General features: G+C 39.7%; 1 protein-coding gene across 2 annotated transcripts; it reads left to right on the forward strand.

Moving 5' to 3' along the window:
- Nucleotides 1-230: 230 nt before the first annotated feature.
- Nucleotides 231-23,246, forward strand: Gpo1 (glycerophosphate oxidase 1). 2 transcript variants are annotated; one of them, XM_034972635.2, is made up of 16 exons: nt 231-598; nt 7,382-7,471; nt 8,957-9,125; nt 10,046-10,268; nt 10,720-10,883; nt 11,716-11,849; nt 12,499-12,656; nt 13,259-13,452; nt 13,916-14,110; nt 14,746-14,867; nt 15,538-15,674; nt 16,251-16,404; nt 17,391-17,579; nt 18,549-18,647; nt 21,917-22,057; nt 22,500-23,246. In XM_034972635.2, exons 2-15 carry the CDS (start codon nt 7,385-7,387, stop codon nt 22,049-22,051), a joined length of 2,160 nt encoding a protein of 719 aa, XP_034828526.2. In that variant the 5' UTR covers nt 231-598; nt 7,382-7,384; the 3' UTR covers nt 22,052-22,057; nt 22,500-23,246. The 2 variants fall into 2 exon arrangements, with proteins under 2 accessions (XP_034828526.2, XP_034828534.1); XM_034972643.2 differs by lacking the exon at nt 18,549-18,647 and adding an exon at nt 19,814-19,912 and having other exon boundaries at nt 234-598.
- Nucleotides 23,247-23,982: the final 736 nt, after the last annotated feature.

Raw genomic sequence — 23,982 nt, forward strand, 5'->3', positions numbered from 1 at the left:
AGCTCTTGGATTGGTCTTGCAATCATCCGTTACACTACCTTTCTGTATAATCTTAAAAAGCCGAAGCTTTGCGTTTCTAGTACAGGCATCCGCATAGGTCGTCATAAATTGGCTGGTTATGTTTCCCCCACATGCATTCTCTACACAAGTCCACAGTCCACACACTAGAGGGCGTTGTAGTAAAGCGAAGTTAACCGCGCATTGCGTGCATGTATTGATCACTTCACTGTGTCTCGCCAAGGTTTCCCGAGCTCGGAATCGAACAAGTTTTGCCATACGCATAGATATGCGTTTAATATAGTCAGTCCCTACTCCATACACCGTCGTTCTCGGTGGGTCGGATATTGTAGGGCGTTATGCTCTGCCGCGATTTCATACGATTAGTATAGTATGCAAAATATATATTAACTAAGTGTTATTTTAGTTATAGTTTAACATAAAAGTGATGTGAAAACCCAGTTTAATTAATCTGGATGTGTTACAATTGGAAAAATAAATCGTACAGTGCCCTTGTCTACTATAATTAGTTTTTTATATAACTAAATGTGTCCTTAGTTTACAGTTTTAGTTTTAGTCTAGCTGTGGTAAAGGATAAAAGGTGAGTTTTAGAAGGAAATGTATTTTGTATATATACTCATTTATTAGTTATGGTTTGTGGTTCAAGCTATTAAATTTTCTCTGAAGAAATATTTAGTTTTTAGTCGACACTGGTTCTCAATTTCACTGTTGTTAGTATTTAATTCGTTATTTTTGTACGTCAAAACTTGTATTTTTTTTGCGTAAGTAGGTAAACTTGAGCTCTACATATGACTGGTTAAAGTCATTTATTTACGTTTATGTATCTTTCATTTGCTGAAGAGTTAAGTATTTCGCTGCAAATGTATTATATCGGCATAATTACTGCCGCCGTATGACATCACATCACTGTTCTGTAACCCAAGGTCATCTGTGCGGTAAAGAGGTCATTTTACCTCTTATATCCATACTAGCTGATGCCCGCGACTTCGTACGCGTGGATTTAGGTTTTTAAAAATCCTGTGGAAACTCTTAAATATTCCGGGATAAAAAGTAGCCTATGTCCTTCCCCGGATTGCAAGTTACCTCTGTACTGAATTTCGTCAAAATCGGTTGAACGGTTGAGCCGTGAAAAGCTATCAGACAGACAGACAGACACACTTTCGCATTTATAATATTAAGTATGGATATTTAACCTATTCATTAATTTTGAGAATTAATAAATAACTTACCAACTTTTATAAAAGGAGATAATAAGTATTTTATCTCGCCTAATGGTGGACGTCCGCCTCCTAATTGGAGGTCGGGGGTTCGATCCCGGGCACGCACCTCTAACTTTAGTAACGGAGCTATGTGCGTTTTAAATAATTAAATATCACTTGTTTAACGGTGAATGAAAACATCGTGAGGAAACCTGCATGTCTCAGAGTTTTCCATGATGTACTCAAAGGTGTGTGAAGTCTACCAATCCGCACATGGCCAGCGTGGACAACTATGGCCAAAACCCTTCTCACTCTGAGAGGAGGCCCGTGCTCTGTAGTGAGTCGGCGAGGGGTTGATCATGATGAAGTATTTTATTGCTTTATTTTTATTACGAAGTCGGTCATAGTGTTATTAAACCTCTGACTTACTAATGCACCTAAATTAAATAAGTAACAAAAGAGCCATGTCCTCCTTTTTAGAAGTCGGTTAAAAACAGCTGAATTTCAGATGGGTCTGCTTAACTATATGCATGGACAGTGGCGTGCAGGTCATAGAGGTATAAATGCTCTGCTTACCCCAGTTGTAATAGCTCAATGCAAATTTTACTTTATGACCTGCCAGTAAACAGGTTCCTACCTAACTAATGCCTACCCTTCCTTCAAACCCTGTGCACGCCACTCTGCATGGACTAAATGTGATTAAGTTATATATATCTACTTACGAAGCACCTATATATACAAACTGCCCTCTTGAAATGTCTATGTGATGGTGTAAACTGCATTGCAATGCATGCCATCAATTGCATGTCGGGCGGTTAAACTATGTTACGGTTACCATAAAATTTTGACTATCAAAAAGGCAAAGTGGATCGGCACCGGTTAAAGGTAAATGGTCCAAAGTTAATAAAGTCTAACTGCCGTACTCATAGTCGCTTTATCCATTCTTAAGTTTAGTTAAAACGAAACAGAGCCTATATCTCTCACATAAATCTGTCTCGTTTTAACTCAATCTTAAATAACGATTAGCGACTCTTGAGTGCGGCTGTCGGAGCGCGTCCTCCGCACACGTCGACCACCTTGCTGGGCTTCCCACAAGCGGGTTCCACCCGGCAAGGACGGACCACGACGGCGTGAGGACCGCTCTTAGCTCTCTCTTCCTCTCCGAGGAAGAAAGCCCGTAGGCTCATGGGCCAACCCAAGGACCCTGGCGTTGTCACGCCAGGCGGCAGATCCCCACGAAGGAGGCCATCGCCTCGAACGTGCTCTCGCGCGCCCGCAAGCTTACTTGTAGGATGAGTGCGGCTGTAACTTGTAATGTAACCAAACTTGTGACAGCCCATTTTGCTTTTGTTGTCGTGTAAAATTTAAATGTAATTGACGTAACTTTAGCTTCAAAGATTTAATGAATAGGGCGCGTAATGTTCTTTAACTACACAGTATATTTAATATAGTATACCTACCGTATGATACCTATACGCAATCACCTGATAGCAGCACCGGTTGGCCTGTAATAACTGAGACAACTGTTATCCCACCGGCTCGTTCTATTTCGGTTTTGGCCCGGTATGACACGTATGTGTAGTATTCAGAATAAATACATTGTGTATTTTATCAAAGATCTTTCATCTAGGTATTAACCTATCGATTGCAAAGATAATAATATACTCGTATATGTATAGGGGAAGGATTCGGGTCACAAAACAGCGAGAAACTGTGAACGCTGGCACCCTTAAATGTGGTTGACATCTACAGTACCCGACAGGAAATAATGCACATCGAACTGTAGAAAGAGATAACGGTTTAGTAGAGCGTTGTCTCTGTAATTTTTTCCGTGACGTTTTGTCGTTGTCAACCGTGTCGGAGACAACGTTCTACGAAGCCGTTATCTCTTTCTAAATTTCGATGTACCATATTTCCTGCTGGATACTGTACTCCATGTATCCAAGGTGGAATAAAAAGTTAATCTAAAAGTACTGTAAAAAAGTTGTTGTACTTTTGAGTTTATGGAGCGGTCTATGGGTTCTCAGATGAATAAACCACTCTCCATAGTGGCGTTTGAATTTTGATGTACTTACTTGTTCATGTAAAAGTTATTGCGTCCCTATCCTTGACATCGCGTAGAGTTCATCGTAACAAAGAGTTTTGGCTGCTTCGTTGCTGCGTCATTCTCATACATTGTCTCCAAGAGTAGGTACAGTGGAGCAGAAATGACTGAAACTCGATTCGATCCAATTTAATCGTACCTACCTACTTAGCATTGCATTGCCAAATAATATTAATTTAATCCTAAGTAACGGATGCGTAACTGCTTATACCACGATAAATAAGACATTTTAATTGTCGAATTATCGACGCAGTTTGCTAACACGTTTTCGGATTATCTCGCACAGACATACTAAAATATATAGGCTTTTCCCTCGGGTTTGTCCATGTACCTAAAAACAAACCATGAGTATTAAATAAGTCTATGCCCATGTGTTGACTCCATGTGGGTACGTTTTATTTTAAACAATAGTCTCGTGTCCATCGTCCTTGAAATTTCTAAACTAGGTTTTGTAGGAAACAGCCGGTATGTTGCTATTTATATCTACTTACATGTAGAGGCTAGAGCGCGTGGTTGAGATATTTGCAAAAAAATAATTTAAAGCACATGTATTTTTAAATTTCATTTATAGAGGCAGGAATAACTAAATTAATTGTCGTTAACTATGAGTCCCACAAGAAAGCTCAGAGTCACTCAGCAGGCTAGATGGAGAGAACTATGCTTCGAGTTTGGGGCTTAAGATATTTTGAGTTTCTCTACGTGATCAAATCAGAAATGAGGAGATCCGTTGGTGAACTAGAGTTATTTTTGTTTTCCTTTTGCGTAAACTCATGAAAATAGGTAGAGTCGTTACCAATGTCTTGCAGTAATTGGTATATCTTACGGGCACACTCTTCCATCGATCTCCTCAAGGCAACCAATGGCGTGAGTAGACAAAATGTTACGTATCACATGGGATTTCTTATTTCATGTCCTCAACTAGGTATGGTATACCTACCGTATTTGCTGATAAAATATTGAACAACCTGTCCATGCTAGCACTTACCATTTACGATTTAAGTAAATGCAGGTTTACATTTCTAAAGAAAGTACTGCAATATACAATAAGTATGTACATGCATCATTACAGCGTGGAACTCAAGAGTCAAGACTAGCTAAGTAACCTGGTAACACGCGGACGTGATTGCAAATAAGTACCAAACGTATGAAGTGACTAAACGTGCTTAGGAAGAAGTCACGGGTGGTGTGTGTTGCGTCTATGCAAATTATAAATAACTGGTGAAAGACCGTTGTTGTTATACTTACATAACAATATGATTATTAAGTAGGTACATATCTTTCTATAGTACTGCCGGTGCCGTGCGTCAGGTAGCCCAAGATTGGCACGCGGAAGTCCCCACAAGAGACCTATGTCCGTCCAGCTGTGGACGTCTATCGGTTTCATATTTTCGATTCCACTACCGCGTCCGCTGGCGCAAGTTTAACGGAAACTATGATAGCTCACGGTCCCTGCTTATCGCAATGTTGTCATGGGGAAGTGATAATCAATTTAATTAAGAGAAGCGTGTTACGTACAACGATATCTCACAGATATCTAATAGCTGATAACAATCCAATCAATCTACTCGTGCAATGGCGGGCTATGTGCATTCTTGAAGAAAACTCTTTGGTTTGTAGTTTTGTCTGGAAAACCTGAGAATATATATAATATTATATAGACCCGCTATTAAGGCACTCTCTGTTTAAAAAAATGCTCATTGTTATATTGTAACCTCTTTCCTTTAATCACACGATGGTAGGAGTTTTCTTGGGATAGGTAGGTACCTAATAATGCGGTTCCCAGATCCTTCCGCAAAAAATGAAAGAAATTCTTTGTAAATGGAAGTTTCCGATTTTGAAAAATATAATGCAGCCTTTATTATAGAGTTACCTACTTCTTCTGTACATTTTGTCGTTGTCCTAGACTACGTAGACTACACAATAAGTTAAATTAAAATTATTGTCTATACTTATAACCTACGCTACCACCACGATTCGACGGCAAATTGTTACGATTTTCTTAATACTTTTTATCTCTATCTTTAAACTAAATTAGTTTAATAAATGAGTCATTATAATAAAATATGTATGTGTCTACTCATTAATAGTGTTGTATCGTGATTTTATCTCACCAAATCGGTCATCAAGTTCGGCAATATACCTACCTACAGACTCTACAGTATGTCGGTACTTTGGCATGAGTTGCGTACACGCTAATGAATAATGAAGTGATAGTAATTTTTTATTTTCTCATAGTAGATAGGTAAATAGTACTTATTCTTATCTTATTATTTACTTACGTCTGCAAGTAAAATCACAGATGTAGTAATAATAATTTTCAGTGCATTAGCACTTTAAACTATTGATAAAGATATCAAGCTATTAAATGCTAAATGTCGAGAATGCTATGGGGAAATAAGCCAGTCCGCATCGGAGGCCCGGAGTGCCATGCCATGTTTAATGTAATTTCATAGAAACGAAGCAAAGGAAAATTAGCATTCAGACAGACCCGCGACAGGCAAAAAAATCTTTAGTAGATATGAAACCATACAGAAAGTCAGCCATAATAGCTTTACCGTGGAATATACCTAAACACGAGCGAAGCGAGCGCGGAATCATATAATTTCCGGAAACAAACCCTAGATATACCTACATACCTACTTATAACTTATCCTCTTTAGTTTTTTGCGTAGGCTCCTTGAGAAATCGTCAGTTAAATCCCACTTCGAAGGCCCACTCTTAGACCTGAGAACTCGACATGTTAAAATGGCAATCGGGGTGGGAACACCCCGCACATCCGCACAGCCCCCGCACTGACCCGTTACCCGGTGTGGGCGACCGCGAGTGACACGCGGGTATGCGCGGCGTCCTCGCCTCACACCCTGATTGCCGTCTCGACATGTCGCGAACTACACTGTATCTACAGTAGTCTGATTCTTTTTACATATTGACAGTATTTGAGTAATCGATTCTACATCGCATGCAACTTTGTGGCATTGATAGTGATTACGCCGTGACTATATCTAAGTAGTGACGAGCGACGGTAGATGACGAAATGTAGGTGTAAAAGGAAAGGAAAAACTTATCTCGCTTGTGAGACGACTCGATGAGAAAGAAAGAGCTATCACGGAGCGATTACTGAAGTGATTAGCGCAACCTTGACATTGCTGGGTCAATAACTTCCAATGCATATAGAGCAAAGACCTACACCTACCTATAGAGTGTTGACCTATTAACCAGGCTACTTACAGTACGCAGCCGAAAGTAATGTACATCGATCTTTAGAAGGAGATAGCAGATTTTTAGAGCGCTGTCCCAGTCGTAGAGACTGACAAAACGTCATGTAGGTATGAGTGACAGAGACAACGCTCTACAAAGCCGAAATGTCATTCTAAAGGCCGATGTACATTACTTTCGGCCGCGTACTGTACTAGTTACTACAGGTGGCCTTTTGAAACTTCAGAGATTCGCAAAGTGTGAAATTAAGTAAGCGTAGACTTGCACCTCGTAACTTTTTGGATTTATTTGCGTTTTAAGTACCTAATTAAGTAAATATCACCCTCCTGCGAGTAGGAGGCGGCCGTTTTAACCACCGGCAGGGCGATTGTCTAAAACCTGCATCAATCATTATTACAATCTCAATTGTTCTGATTGGCTGAATTTGTGCGATTCTTGTTGCAACAATGCATTGTGGCCAATAGTGAGCGTGCATTAACCAATCAGAGATGATTGCGATCGTGACATTGTAGCTGTCAAACAACCGCGGTAGAGCCACAGGCTATCCACGACTCTCCTTAGGTAGGTAATCGTTGGAAATCAAATAGGTAGGTAAGGAAAGGGTTCCGTACCTCAAAAGGAAAAAAGGAACTCTTATAGGATCACTTCGTTGTCTGTCTGTACTTAGTACCTAGGTGCTTGCCGTTGACCTAGAATGTGTCGTGCCAACGAAAAGGCCCGAACTATACGTTGTATTTAAACCAGTGAAATTGAGAACCTATACCTAATTCCTTAGTTGTGTCAATATAATAATATGCAGTGTTTAGTATGTATGATAATACCTATTCTGTGCTTGTATTTTCAGACCATGTCCCGAAGGAAATTGCTAATAGGCGGCGCGGGAGTCGCCGGCGCAGTGGTCGCTGGATGGGCGCTGTACGCGGATGATAAGCCGGTAATACCTACCTACTCTTATCATAACATAAACACAAGTATAGCACTTCTGCGAATACCAGCTAATGATAGGTAGGAGCCTATTAATAATATCGTAAAACTGTGCTATTTTTCTTCGGAATCAGGCTTCTATACTCCACTTGCCTTTACCATTAAGCATAAGCCGCACAATTTGTTAAATGAATCCAAATCTATTTACTTACCTAAATGTACTGTCCTGATCCTGACTATCTAAGGGCGAACTGAATAGAATTTTGAAGTGTCTGTCTGTAATTTCGAAATAATTACCTACCTCGATTATTTTGCGTGGATATATTATATTTAAAGACCGCATTGACCTATAGTACGCAACAGGTCGAGATGGCAGTCGGGGTTTGAGGCAGGTGGGACGCCCTGCACTCCCGCTCGTCACCTACGCTATCCTGCACCGGGTTATGGGGTCCCACCCCGATTGCTATCTCGACCTGTCGCCAGTGGCGTGCAGCTCATAGAGGCATAAACGCACTGCTTACCCTCGTAAAAAAAAATCCAATGCTTATTTTACATTAAAACCTGCCGGAAAATAAGTTCATACCTAAATGCATACCCTGGCTTGAAATCCTGTGCACGCCACTGCCTGTCGCGTACTATAGATCTTTAGGATCGTGCAATTATTGAAATGTTGAAGTGATTGTAAACTAGTTTGCGTCGATCAGTTACCATTACAACATATCTCACACTTTGCCAAGAATCATTTGGCAGTCGAGGAGCACATCTCTCTTATGTATTTACTAGGCGTTTAACTAGTACACCCTACTTAATTTTAGTTCGATTTAGCTTGGGACTACGATAAATGTTTATTGTTGATCTTAATGCAATACTAGACGAACTAAACTGATGGGCCATGAAAAGTTAAAAGACAGACAGACAGACTTTCGCATTTATAATAAAATACTAGCTGATGCCCGCGACTACGTGGCTCTTTGATTTGCCGGGATGAAAAGTAGCCTATGTGTTAATCCAGGGTAAAACCTACATATCTCCACTAGCTTATGCTCGCGACTTCGTCCGCGTGGACTACACAAATTTCAAACCCCTTTTTCACCCCCTTAGGAGTTGAATTTTCAAAAATTCTTTCTTAGCGGATGCCTACGTCGTAATAGCTATCTGCATGCCAAATTTCAGCCCGATCCGTCCAGTAGTTTGAGCTGTGCGTTGATAGATCAGTCAGTCAGTCAGTCACCTTTTCCTTTTATATATTTAGATATTTTTTTTTAAAGAATATTAGCCATGTTAAATGACTAAATTCCCCTTTCCTCTCCAATTAAGCGTCAGGCTTGTGCTAGGAGTAGGTACGACAATAGTGCAACGGGCGGGGTTTGAACCATCGACCTTTCGGTTTTCAGTCCACTCCTGTACCGGTTGAGCTATTGAGGCTTATTATTTATATATAATTTACTGTAAAACTGGTGTTTGGCTTTTCTCATGTTTGGTCTAACATTTTCAGCAATGGTACAACGCGCCGACAGTTTCAGCGAGGACAGAGCGCAAGAAGAGGCCTCTGCCATCCAGAACAGAACAAGTAAACATGCTGCAAGCTGGCCACACTTACGACGTTCTCATTATTGGAGGCGGCGCCACTGGGGCTGGCTGTGCTTTAGATGCCACTACTAGAGGTACCTATAGGATCTTTAGCTTGTAATTCAGTTTGTTTAATTTATCTGTCACTAGCTGACGCCCGCGACTTGGTCCGCGTGGATTTACATTTTTCAAAATCCCGCGGAAACTTTTTGATTTTCCGGGATAAAAAGTAGCCTATGTTTTAATCCAGGGTATAATCTATCTCCATTCCAAATCCGTTCAGCCGTTTTTGCGTGATTGACAAACAAACATCCAAATATCCAAACATCTACACTTTCACATTTATAATATCAAGTAGGATTATCATCAACACATCGCCGGGTTACTATGTACAGTACGCGGCAGACAGTAATGTACATCGGCCTTTAGAATGACATTTCAGCTTTGTAGAGCGTTGTCTCTGTCACTCATACCTATATGATCTTTAGTAGGTCTCAACGACAGAGACATTAATACTCTACAAATCTGCTATCTCCTTCTAAAGGTTACATTACTTTCTGCCGCGTACTGTACCGAGTTCGGGGTCTCCTCTCAGAATGACATTTGATGGACTATGGCCAAACCCTTCTAATACTAAGGCTGAGATCTATAGAGCGCACTCTGACTTTGCTTAGACTTAAGAGTTAAAACAAGACAGATGTATATCTCTCACATAAATATGTCATTTTAACTCAATCTTAAGTCTAAGCAAAGTCAAAGTGCGCTCTATAGATCTCAGTCTAAGGTTGAAATATATGGAGCGCACTTTGACTTCAGTTGCAGTTAAAACGAGACAGACTTATGCCAGCGGTATAGCGCGGTCTCGTTTTGACAGTGTCTTAAGTCTGAGCAAAGTCAAAGTGCGCTCTATAGATCTCAACCTTAGAGGAGAGTGCAGAGCCCTGCTTCGTAGTGAGCCGGCGATGTGTTGATCTTGATGATTAAACATTTCATTTAATTTCCATTTTGTCATCAGGACTTCGCACAGCACTTGTGGAAGCAGACGACTTCGCGAGCGGCACATCGAGTAGAAGCACAAAGCTCATCCACGGCGGCGTCAGATACCTACAGAAAGCCATCCTCCATGTAGACTATGACCAGTACAAGATGGTCAAAGAGGCGCTACACGAACGAGCGAACATGCTCGAAGTGGCGCCGCATTTGACGAGGCCGCTGCCTATATTGTTGCCTGTCTATAAGTAAGTGAATTAAATTCCTTTAAACCTGAGAAAAATCATTGTTTAATTACTATATCCATGGATCAGTCAGAAATTTGACAAAGATCATCAAAGAAAACTTCCTACAAACTTGGTAATATATTTTTTGACAAAGTCTCAGAAGGTGCTATAATAATGACTTCGGACCGGAAAGCGCAATTTTATTGCACTTATCGATCGAATAAAATTTTTTTTTTTTTTTTGGTAGTTTATTATCACTTTAGGATCGAATTAAGATACTTTTCAAAAAAGGGTTCCCTATTCTGCGAGCAAAAAAATGCTCGCGGAAATCTGCTCGAATGTATTGTGCAAATGTTAGTAAAATTCCATATCTGCGCGGACAAAACGCCGAAGAAAATTGCCGTGCGCGGAATTTTGCGAGTGATTTTCGCTACTGATTGTGTACTTATTAATATAATTTTTTTATTCACAGATGGTGGCAAGTCCCTTACTACTGGTTCGGCATCAAGATGTACGACATCGTCGCCGGAGACAGGAATCTGAAGAGCTCCTACTACTTGTCAAAAAAGAATACCCTAGAACTGTTCCCCATGTTGAAATCCGACAACTTGTGCGGCGGCATCGTATATTACGATGGTAGGTGATTTTTTTAATAAGCGAATAGGTCTGGTTGCTTCTTAAACATACGTGGGTATTTTCTTACTTTTGAATTTTTGATAAATATTATTACTTTATTATAAACTAGGATAAAAATAATGACGTACGCTGAAAAAATATTAAAATCCAACAAAGATTTACTAAGTTACAGGTATTTTAATTTTGGAGTGGGAGGGTCTTCTATCTCTTTCTCGCATAACGAAAATTTGTATGAATCCACACGAAGCTACTATGGCATTAGTAAGGTGTGACGTCAAAATGCTATATCGCTATCTCTGTCTAATCAGAAATATTTAAATGCTTATAACTTTTTTGTTATTTGATCGATTCAATTAGTTTTTCAGTTTACGTCATTATTTTTATCCTAGTCTATAATATAAAAATGAATCACTAAATGTGTTGCTGATCGTAAATCTCGAGAACAGCTGAACCGATTTCGCTATTTCTTTTTTTATAATATTCCTTGAAGTACGAGAATGGTTCTTACAGAGAGAAAAATTTAATTCAACCTCCCCCTCAATTTTCTAAACTCCACCCGAGCGAAGCCGGGGCGGGTCAGCTAGTTTATAATAAAGTAATAATAAAGTTGGAAGACCCCCCACTAGGTGGACGGACGACATCAGACGAGTCGCAGGGAGCTGCTGGATCCAGGCGGCGCAAGACCGTGGCGTGTGAAAGTCCCTACAAGAGACCTATGTCCAGCAGTGGACGTCTATTAGTTGACGATGATGATGATGATGAATACTTAATAAAATTTGAGTCAAATACCCAATTTTATTGGAAGCCTCAAAGCCAACCGATATATTTCCAGGCCAGCAAGACGACGCCCGTATGAATCTCGCGATAGCGCTGACTGCGGCCCGCCACGGCGCCACCATCGCCAACCACGTCAAAGTCACCAAGCTGTATAAGACCAATAACAAACTCAGCGGAGCACGGTTACGGGTAAGCTCAACGATATTCTAAAATCCTCTAAATCCATACTTCCATCCATACTCCATACTAATATTATAAATGCGAAAGTGTGTCTTTCTGTTTGTCTGCTTGCTTTTCACGGCCCATTGGTTTAACTGATTTTGATAAAATTTGGTACAGGGAATGTTTGTATCCTAGGGACGGGCATATGCTACTTTTGGTCCCGGAAAAGAGTTCCAATGGGATTTTTAAAACCTAAGCCACGCGGATGAAGTCGCCGGCATCATAATAGCAACATCTAAAAAAATCATCATCATCATCATGATCAACCCATCACCGGCTCACTACAGAGCACGGGTCTCCTTGCATAGTGGGAAGGGTTTTGGCCATAGTCTACCACGCTGGCCATGTGCGGATTGGTAGACTTCACACACCTTTGAGAACATTATGAAGAAATCTCAGGCATGCAGGTTTCCTTACGATGTTTTCCTTCACCGTTAAAGCAAGTGATATTTAATTATTAAAAACGCACATAGCTCCGAAAAGTTAGAGGTGCGTGCCCGGGATCGAAGCCCCGACCTCCGATCCGGACGTCCTACCGACTAGGCTATCACAGCTTTTGCTTTTGCAGCATCTAAAAAAAATAGCTGTGCTTAAAATGTATGGCCAACTCTTTCAGGATGAACTATCAGGCAAGGAGTGGGACATCAAAGCCAAGTCCATTATCAACGCGACAGGTCCTTTCACGGACTCCATCAGGAAAATGGATGACCAAGCCGTTAAGGACATCTGCTGCCCCTCTTCTGGCGTACATATTGTATTGCCAGGATATTACAGGTTTGATAGTTCCTTCTAGTTAGCGTTCCGGTACGATGCCGGGTAGAAACCAAAGGGGTATGGATTTAATGAAACCTGTCATATACCTTTTAGGTTAACCCGCTTCCATCTTAGACTGCATCATCACTTACCACCAGGTGATTATTGAATAATAATTAATAATTCTGCTTTCATTATATTCAGCAGCAGAAGTCATTATTTAAATGTTTTGCACGTGTCAAAAACATATTTGGTCATTAGTAAGCAATTTGACGATTTCAGTAGCTTCTTCCCGTTCGATTGAGTTGATCGTACTGATATTGTTTCACACAACTTAACACGTAAGAATACACAAATTTCAAAGCCCTATTTCACCCCCTTAGGGTTTGAATTTTTAAAAATCCTTTCTTAGCGAATGCCTACGTCATAATAAGCTATCTGCATGCCAAATTTCAGCCCGATCCGTCAAGTAGTTTGAGCTGTGCTTTGATAGACCAGTCAGTCAATCAGTCAGTCAGTCCGTCACCCTTTCCTTTTATATATTTAGATTACCGGCTATGATACAAAATTGTTTAGGACAGGTAATAATATGGCTCTATACAAATGGGGTTAATTGTTTTCAGTCCAGAGCACATGGGTCTCCTCGACCCCTCGACGTCAGACGGTCGGGTCATCTTCTTCCTGCCGTGGCTCAAGGGCACCATCGCGGGCACCACGGACCTGCCGTGCCAGGTCACGCACAGCCCCAAGCCCACCGAGGACGAGATCCTTTTCATCCTCACCGAAGTCAAGAACTACCTTAACCCCGACGTTGAAGGTATATTTTTGGCTTTATTTATAATCTGTTTGTTAATAATTGCTGTCAAACGTCACCCGTAACAGCGGCTACAGAGAGATAGCAATAGCCACGAAGCAAAATAAGAAGAAGAAGAGAGACAGCAATCGAGCTCTAGTTCACCGTCTATCGGACAATCTATGAACTGTCGCATTGCTACTGCTGTCGCGTTGCTGTCGCTACTGCAACGTTTTACGTAATCAGCCCGCGGATCTGCGGCCAGATCTTTTTGGCATCGGAATGGATAGAGGAACGAAATCGTAAATTTTGCTTCTAATTAATCTACTATCGACTGTGATTTGTGTTTTTTTTTTTGGGATTCCTGTCAATAATTTCGTGGCAATTTATAAATTCAATTTAGCCACTTTTCGGCGACATTTTTATTATCAACGTGTCCCCAAAATCATTTAGTAATTTTTTAACGATAAATTTTTGTCTTGTATAGTCCGACGCGGTGACGTCCTCTCAGCGTGGTCCGGCATTCGACCTTTAGTATCAGACCCCAACAAACCGGACACCCAGTCCCTCGCGAGGAACCACATCGTGCACGTCTCGCCGTCAGGCCTCGTCACCATCGCAGGAGGAAAGTGGACCACTTACAGAGCCATGGCTGCTGAGACCATTGATGCTGCTATCGAAAGTAAGAATTTAAAACTCGAAACTCATATATAGAATAGAATAGAATAGATTTTTATTCCAGTAAACTTTTACAAGTGCTTTTGAATCGTCAACTAGTTTAATTTACCACTGGTTCGGAATGCCGTTCCTACCGAGAAGAACCAGCAAGAAACTCGGCGGTTGCTCTTTTCAAGAGATCAATTTACAATATTATTATACCATACTGTACAAGCAATTGCAGCCCTGTGCATTGCTGGAGCGAGTCAAATCCAAGCTTTCTTATCATTTGCATAGTCTTCGACTGTATAATATGCTTTTTTTAAGAGCACACTTTTAATAGAGTTTTTAAACTTGTGTAAAGGCAAGTCTAAAATAGTTTGTAGAATTTTGTGGTGCTGCGTGGTGGTGGTGCGTATTGCTTGCTGAGTGGCTGCTTTTCCTGCATGGTTAGCAGTGGGAGGGCGGGCGGTGCATTTCGCATGCTGCATGTTGCATCATACAGATTCGACCTGTTTCAGCGGATTACAGCAAATTAAGCTTTTGGTTCATTGTATATCATGGACTTCCGCGAGTGACGCCTGTTTCTATACAACATTTTAAATATTTAACGCCAAATTATGTAATTGAGTTACTTAAGTATTTGCTGTACAATTTCAGGTGCGAATCTGAAACCTTTGTACAAGGATTGCCAGACGGACGGCTTCTTGATAGAAGGCGCTCACGGCTGGACTCCTACCATGTACATCAGACTGGTGCAGGACTTCGGACTTGAGATGGAGGTACGTCATGTCTAGAATTTTATTGTGATTTTGTGCATCTTTTCAATTTGTACCAAAAACATTTATAATAAAGAGAAAAAGAGAGTAAAAGTAGACAGGGTAGGGTTCAGTAGTTTTCCAACTAATAATAATAATAAATAAATTCTTTATTTATTATTATTCTTATTAAGAGACCCATATTTTGTTAGTATAGACAATGCTTAAAAAAACTATGTTAGTATATTTTGTTAGTATAGACAATGCTTAAAAACTATGTTAGTATAATCATTTTATTTTTGCAACTATAATACTATAATTAAATACAGTAACAATAAGGGCGCAAACAACAAGATTTTGGGATCACTTTCAAGCCCTCGTGACTAATGAATAGCCATCATCATCATGATCAACCCATCGCAGGCTCATTATTGAGCACGGGTCTCGTCTAACTAACGGGTTTAACTTTTCGGAGTTAAGTGTGTTTCAAAGTCAAATCAATGATTTGTGTTTCAATGATACCTATATTTTTGAATAAATGATTTGACTTTGAAACACACATAACTCTGAAAAGTTAGAGGTGTGTGGCCAGGAATGAACCCCCGATCTCCCAAATGGAAGGCGGACATCTTAACCACTTGGCTATCACGGTTCTGAATGAATATTACTGAGTATATAAATTTTCTCATTCCAGGTAGCTCAGCACTTAGCTAAATCCTACGGGGACCGAGCGTTCGCGGTCGCCAAGATGGCGCAGATGACCGGCAAGCGGTGGCCGATCATTGGCAACAAGATCCACCCAGAGTTCCCTTACATCGATGCTGAAATTAGGTTTGCTATTCTTTACCCCAAATACGTTTTTAAACCGAAAAATTTATCTTGTGGCGATCGCCAATCAATCACGTCGGGATCAGGGCCAGCTGGCGCTACCGAGCACAACCAACCGCTCGGTGGGAGATCTCCTTTTGGTTCGGTCGCGCCTAAACACCGCTCCCGTACAACCTAGACTCAGAAGAAATTTCACATCAGCCCCAAATGCGTCGTCATTTTCGATGTTTTACTTTCACAGGCTTGAATCAAAGTACGCCTTCGATCATTCTTAAGATAGCGGGCGGGCTCAAAGCACCAATCATATGAACACCACGCATACACGCTAACGTGGCCTACCGTATTACGTAATACGTAGTGCGTTTGTAAGCACCAAACAAGCCGGCACACTATATTTGGATGGTATTCGACTTCAGTTTGAACGTAGCTTGTATGGGTTGTGTTCATATTCACCAAGAAACCCCTACATTTAGCACGACGCAATTGCGGTTCATCATTCTCCCTTGTTTCCCGCGATGCGCCAACTTTTCTCTAGTTGTTTGCTGGATTCCGTACTAGTCTTGAGTATTGTCTCGTCAGGTACGGTGTGCGCGAGTACGCGTGCACAGCGGTTGACATGATCGCGCGACGCCTGCGCCTCGCCTTCCTCAACGTGCAGGCCGCGGCCGAGGCCTTGCCCGGAGTCATCGACATCATGGCTGAGGAGCTCAAGTGGTCGGAAGCTGAGAAGCAGGTATATTTATTATTTTATGATAGTGTTTTTATCTACACTTCGAAGAAATTTCTAAATAATTTTTAAGTACATATCAAAATTTGCGGAACCGGCAGGCTTCTGGGATCGCGCCCGACGCTCTGGCCGGTAAGCCACGGTTCACACGGTGCCAGAAGATACATGTTCGAATCCTGCCGGTTCCGCAATTTCTGATATGTATTTAAAAATTATCGAGAAGGTATGTTAAAAAGTACAAGCGTAAGGTGCCGCGCCGAGCAATTTATTGTCGAATGCGATGGCTAGTGACGAATAGCTGGATAATTCTCTGCTTTATCACATACGATTTAAGGAATTGATTGATGCAGAACCTATATCATCTAATGGACGCCTCAGAGCGTAATGAAGTTAACTTACCTTTTTACCTAGGTCCAATTGAGTGACAGGTGGTTCAAGTTACGGTACGGTTAAGGTCATACTTTGTCTTCTTCTTCATATAGTGCCGTCTCCTATCAGAGGTTGGCAACCATTAGGACGGAATAAAGAACAGTTACTCATTCCGTACCACTGGCGTAAATTCTTGAGCCACGATGTTCTTCTTGGGCTAGGTGATCTTCTACCGGCTATTTTCCCCTGAATTATGAGCTGAAGGAGGTCGTACTTGCTATTTCTCATAATATGGCCAAAATACTCCAACTTCCGCACTTTAAACGTTTTCAAAATTTCAAGAGCTTTAAAACTTTGCCTTTATGGACATATAATAGCAAAAGGGTTTCACAAGTCAGGGTTTGTTAACTTTGAACCTAAATTTTACCTTTGACCTTAATCGTAGAAGTTTCAAGATTTGTGCAACCTACTTGGCTTTTATTGGCATTTAAAGTTTAACAGTAACCGTAACATAACTTTAACCGTGTTTCATGTAAGTGGATTTTTATTCCCCAGTACTTCAACTAACGTTCCAAATCCTGCCGTTAAAGCTATTTTTGATATGTATAAAAAATGTTCTACAGAAACAAACCAAGGCAGCAGCAGATTTCCTAGCCAACGAAATGGGACAGATGGTGAACCGCGCCAGTCGAGATAAGATCCCGATCAACTTGACCAAAGACGAGATCCAGTCTTACATCAAGCGCTTCCAGATCATCGACAAAGACAGGAAGGGCTTCGTCTCTATTAACGATATTAGGAGGAGTTTGAAGGTAATGTTTTTTTTTTTCATTTGAGGGTAGTTATATTTTAGTTGGTATAAAAATATTATCGGGTAGTACTCTTCCCCGAAAACCTCATCTTCTAATAAAGATATTAGGAGTTTAAAAGTGATCTTTTTAAATTTGAGGGTAGTTGTATAATCATATAGGATGAAAGAATAGGGGTAGTTGTGACAAGATCTTGATTAACTTGACCATAGATGAGACCCAGTCTTATACCAAATGCTTCTAAATTATTATTGACAAAGACAGGATGGGCAAAAACTCTATCAACAATTAGGATGTTTGAGGGTAACGCCTTTGTTCATTTGAGGGTAGTTATATTTTAGAGCATTCAGAAGCAAATCCAAATACCCAGCGCACTCCGCACCTTTCAAGTTGTCATCTGAAGTTGCAACATGGCTATTTGTACAAGTCACTAAGGATTAAAATATCAAATCCGGACAAGATATTTTTTGTGTACCTACAATGCGCAGTGATACGCCTCGTATTCAGATTGGACTACTTGCTTTGCGTGCACTACATCGTATTGATGAAAGTGTGATTTGCCAATTGCCATCAATCATCATCATGATCAACCCAGCGCCGGCTCACTACAGAGCACGGGTCTCTCAGAGTGAGAAAGGTTTTGGTCATAGTCTACCACGCTGGCCATGTGCAGATTGGTAGACTTCACACACCTTTGAGAACATTATGGAGAACTCTCAGGCATGCAGGTTTCCTCACGATGTTTTCCTTCACCGTTAAAGCAAGTGATATTTAATTAATTAAATCGCACATAACCCCGAAAAGTTAGAGGTGCGTGCCCGGAATCCAACCCCTAACCTCCGATTAGAAGGCGGACGTCCTAACCACTAGGCTTCATCAATCATGGTTCGTCCAAATAATAAAACAGATATAATAAACGTTTCTTTCAGCTTAGCATAACTTATCTTTTGAATATGCAACAAAATGTTATAGAGTATGGGTGTGAAGCCATCAGAGGACGAAATAAGGGCGATATTGTCTGAGATAGACGTCACGTATAACGGCCAGATGGAGCTTCAAGATTACCTGCAGGTAGACGGAGATACGACGGGGTCTATGTGGCACCTATGTGTATTAACGTCTGGGAAGGGTAGAACACTGTGTACGATGTTTTATGTCTATGGTGAGGAAGATTATTCCAGAATTATGCAGAAATTAATGACTTCGTTCTTTTTTGAGACAGGTTAATTAGTGCAGTTTTTTTCTTTCACGTAATTTGGGTATTAGTTTTTGCATACTTCTAGAATACTTTTAATAAGAATTGTGGAACATTTTTTTGCAATTGCAATTTTTTTTATTTACTATCTAACTCCGGTGTAACTAAACCAGCTAAATAAATAGATATTATCAAGTAGTATGGCCACAATTCCTGTTTATTGGATTAGGTAAAATACGGCAAGACTAAAGTCAGGATTTATACTTTACAGATATTTCTTTAAAGTGTTTGTAAGTAGTAATCTCCTAAAATACGATCGGGTTGGCATAGGCTATACTCGATCCACGGAAACAAGTCAGCATAGCGCTCTCTCTGTTACGCAGTCCCATACAAATGGTAGAGACAAACGGCCGTTTACCATTTTGGGTCACCAACCAATCACAAACGAAACTATGTTTTCGTATTAAATTTCAAATGTTTGTAATTGGTGGGTGACTCAAAATGGTTAACGCCTACGGTGATTTTTATCTCTGTCATTTGTATGGTATTACGTAACAGTCGTATTCTATTCTAACAGAGGCAGAAAGAGAGAGAGAGCTATGCTAACTTCTTTCTGTGGATAGAGTGTAGCCGACATAGTTCGACATATTTAAGAAAACATTGGAAAGATTCGATTCCTTTGAAAAAAAGAAAGAAAGAAAATGCATGTATTTGTTTTTGGTGTCACAGATAAAAATAAAGTACAAATGTAACATTTTCATCTGTGACACCACCCCAAATAGGTGTACAGCTTAGCATAATGTCCTGCATCATATGCGTTAACACACATACCTAAGATGCAGGACGCTGATTTTCAGCTGCGACCCGGGTGACGCCACAGTTACAAACGTAAATTATAAATATAACACAAAACATACAACAAAACACAATTACAAACACAAACATTTTGAACTTTGCAGAATGTTCCACAACTCTTACAAACTAGTAGGTAAGTACGTCATGTAAATGCTTCGGTGTTTGACGATTCGGGCTTGCTCCACAGAACTACGGTGAGGAAGTGACCGGCGAACAGTTGCACGAGATACTGCGCGAGATCGACACTAACATGAACGGGCAGGTCGAACTCGACGAGTATCTGCAGGTCCATACACATTCAACCATGCATTTGCATTATAAGAAATTATCTGCATGCCAGTTTTAGGGTGGTCCTTATTGCATGTTTTTTTACTTATCCAATGTATATACAGTAAAAGTGATGAACATCGATCTTGAGAAGGAGACGGCAGATTTGTAGAGCACTGTCTCGGTCGTTAAGACCGACAAAGCGTCATACTTTTTTTTTTAATTACCTACCAACATAAAGAAAGTTTAACAAATCCAATTTAGACAGCAAAAAACCACGAAGGTTTAAACAGTGTGTCATTCCGTCTACTTCTTAATACATAATAAAAGTGTTTCTATAAACAATTTACATTGTTTATTTACACTTATTACATTACATATGGGTGTGAGTGACAGAGACAACGCTCTACAAAGATGAAATGTCATTTTAAAGGCCGATGTTCATCACTTTCGGCCGATGCAAGATAAACTGACTGACTGATATAGGTATCAACGTGCACCCCAATTGTCTGGTTTAGGCTGAGATCTATAAATGCTCATTGATCAGACACTGTTAAAGAGAGACAGCGTTATATCGCTGATATAAATCCATCTCGTTTTAACTGAAACTTAAGTCTGAGCAAAGTCAAAGTACGCTCTACAGATCTTACGCGAAGAATCTTAACATTTTGAATTTACTTTTTGTCTTGCTAGAAACTTTACATGTATGTATGGCTCTCTAAATCTCCGTCAAGTCAGGCAAAATGTTTTGGCCTGACTCAGGCAAAAACATTTTGCTGAGAAAGTACAGTACGCGGCCGAAAGTAATTTACATCGACCTTTAGGAGGAGATTTGTAGAGCACTGTCTTTATCGTTGACACCGACAAAACGTCACATAGGTATGAGTGACAGAGACAACGCTTACAGAGCCGAAATGTCATTCTAAAGGCCGATGTACATTACTTTCGGCCGCGTACTGTACATGATACAATTAAATATACATTATACTTTAGTCACAATGCTATATATCGCAAGTGAAGAATTGCAATATGAATTCATTAACATTGTTGCATGACATCATGACATGCGCCGTATTTCGACGTCGTAACTGATTCGTATGCTGATTTTATCTTATTTATGCAGGAATCTAAAGTATGCATCTTGGTGTTGGGAAAAGATTTCTTGGAATTGTTCTAGTCCTGTTTCTAAACTTTCGCTTTTGTTATGGAGGAACTACATAGTCATTCACCCATAAAACAAGTTAGTTAAGGTCCATTTTACCTTAAAACTGATAAGTATTTCGACGCTCGAATTCTTTCAACGTTGACGAGATGTCATACTAAGTACACTGGTCTGACGGAGACAACCAAGGAATACGAGAATCTACCCCGAAATTAAGGCTGCCTGCATTGGGTACCCGAATTCGGGCAGTCTTTTGGGTATGGGCTAATGACCACGTGGAAACCCCATTGTGCATGTCGAGCTATGAAGTCTTTGCACATTACACAGACTCGATGCTGACTCCACTCCGACTCGACTCACAGTAAATAACGGAACTGTGAGCTTCATGTCGTGTTCCTTACGTTGAAATTTTTAAGATTTAATTGAATGAAGTGAAACAAGCTGAAGTTAGAATGGTGTTGAATTGGTGTCGAGTCTGTCTAATGTGCGAAGACCTTAATGTTGTTTTCCGTTTTTTGACTAACATTACAATCTACTAAACGATAAAATCCCTTTTAAAACTACTGTTGATTTTATACAAATATTTTTTTATAAAAAATCCCTATAAAAATAGTTCAAACAATTATTTTGGTTTAGCATAAAAATTAAATTAAGTTTTGGCTAAAATAAGCACTACGTCTAAAAATGAGTAGGTATTGTGACTTTTTTCGATTTCAATTAAGTATAGAACTTTAATTTTTCTATCATTGAGAACATCTGAAAATACCGCAGTTATCCTAAACATCTAAAAAATACCTGTTCTGAAATTTTAAATTAAATCAAAAAGATGTATAATTTAAAATCTATAATATAAATATACAGATGATGTCAGCCATCAAGTCAGGCCACGTGGCGTACTCGCGTTTCGCGCGCATGGCTGAGATGGAGGAACAGCATCACGAGCAGGAACAGCTCAAGAAGAGCATCACCGTCGAGAGGAGCGGCGGCGGCTTGTAGACAACGGTAGGTCACAGCCTAGACTAGGACGAGTGGAATGGATTATTCGTTGTACTATGTAGGTGCTCAGACTGCGAACTGGCTCGTCCTGTATGTATTTACACTCCTTTTTTTGTCTGTGCGCAATTCTGGATGACCAGACCTTTGATTCAAAATCAATCAAAAGTGATCTTTGCTCATATGAGTGACGCCGCGCCGGTCGTTCAACCTCCGAATCAGCTGTTATTGATTTTTTTAATACAATGCCATCTATGTTCTAATGTTTTAACTATTGCAGTTTACTATAACTTGACGCCTGACGTCATGTTGGCACTATTGCTTTTTTGCTTTATTCCATAGAGGTTAGGGTTTATTATTATCTGATTTGCAATGGTGCCAACATAACGTCAGGCGTCAAGTGAACGGTCAATAGTCAATACGCTTTTTAACTGATTTTATATTGTTTCAGGTGAATAGTTATACGTATCGCAACAACGTAGTTTTAAGAGCATCGTCATTAAAATAAGTATTAAGTACATAAAATAAAACAAACACAAAAGAAACTTATGTTATTCCTAAGAATTTACTTCTCCTACTACTTACCTACTCATATAATACGTCCAATAATATGAGATTTGAAACATTTGTGTGTATGAATCGGTTCATTATTTGATCATAAATTATTTGTATAGCAGTTTCACAAATGTATATAGAAACAAATATTTTATTCGACCTATGAGTTGTTTGAATTTGTTGTTTAGTAGGTACCTAGGTACCTATGTAGTTTAGTTATTTATTGTAATTTATTTTCAGATGGAATCTGAAATTGTTTGTACCTAGTTAGTTTCAAATTATAAATGCCATCGTTATGTCATGTTATATTATTCTGGATATGAATTTATACACAAAATAATTATTTTTAGAATATATTATACTTATTATTAAATAGGTATAGTTTAAAGAAGAAAGTCCCGATTTTCATTTGGAATATTAAAAATAGAAAATGTAATATTAACTTGAAGTGGTAGGTAAATTGTTTATACTGACTAAAAAATCTCAAGGAATATATTAACCAGACTAGTATTTTTAATACAACATATTGTATAACTGTTTATCACGCTAAGCGAACGTTTTGTTTAACCATATTATTTTTGATTTATAATACTTATTTTCATGTAAAATTGTTTGTGCAATAAATATATTTGAACTTCTTTAACTATATTTTTTATTATTTATTTCCTACCAATATGTAAAAAGGCTGGTAAAATTGGTACAGTGTGTGCAACAATTGCAAAACAAGTACTTACCTAGTCTAATCTGAAGTTGCAACGTGACGGTTTGCACGGATCTTAGCAGAGATCTGTTTTGTCCACTCAAACGCCTCGTGGACTAAGTAAGTACTTGTTTTGTGCGCACTAAGTATATTATTTTCTCAAGGCGTACACAAAGTAACAACTTTGTGTACGGCGCTGATGAAAAATACTCATCAGTTCAGAAAGCAGATTTAAATGGCAAGAAACTCGGCAGTTGCTCTTTTCAGCCAAATCCTACTTACCAATTAAACATACCTACCAATTAAATTTTTTTTTAAAGAATAAACATTTAAATTAGAATATGCGAGAACCCACCTTTTAGTCTCTCTTCTCTCTCACTCATTTGGAGAAATAACAGAATTAGAGTACAGAGACAGACACTATTGTTGTGGACTGTGGTGTACCTACTTACCTATTGCAAAATTCTAGCGCGACGATCTACCTATTGGAATATGAAACGCGCTTCGAACGAACCGCACAGACCTACACATCCTTGGTACCTACACACACCACGATACTTATGACCGCAGCAAGCAAACTACGGCTGTGACTGCAATATTATAAGTAGGTACCTATTGTAGATCTAGCCAGACGGACGTCCCATTGACGGTATTACTGATACTAAGTACATATACGTTA

This window comes from Maniola hyperantus, chromosome 1, assembly GCF_902806685.2.
Source record: "Maniola hyperantus chromosome 1, iAphHyp1.2, whole genome shotgun sequence".
In the NCBI taxonomy this organism is placed as follows: domain Eukaryota; kingdom Metazoa; phylum Arthropoda; class Insecta; order Lepidoptera; family Nymphalidae; genus Maniola; species Maniola hyperantus.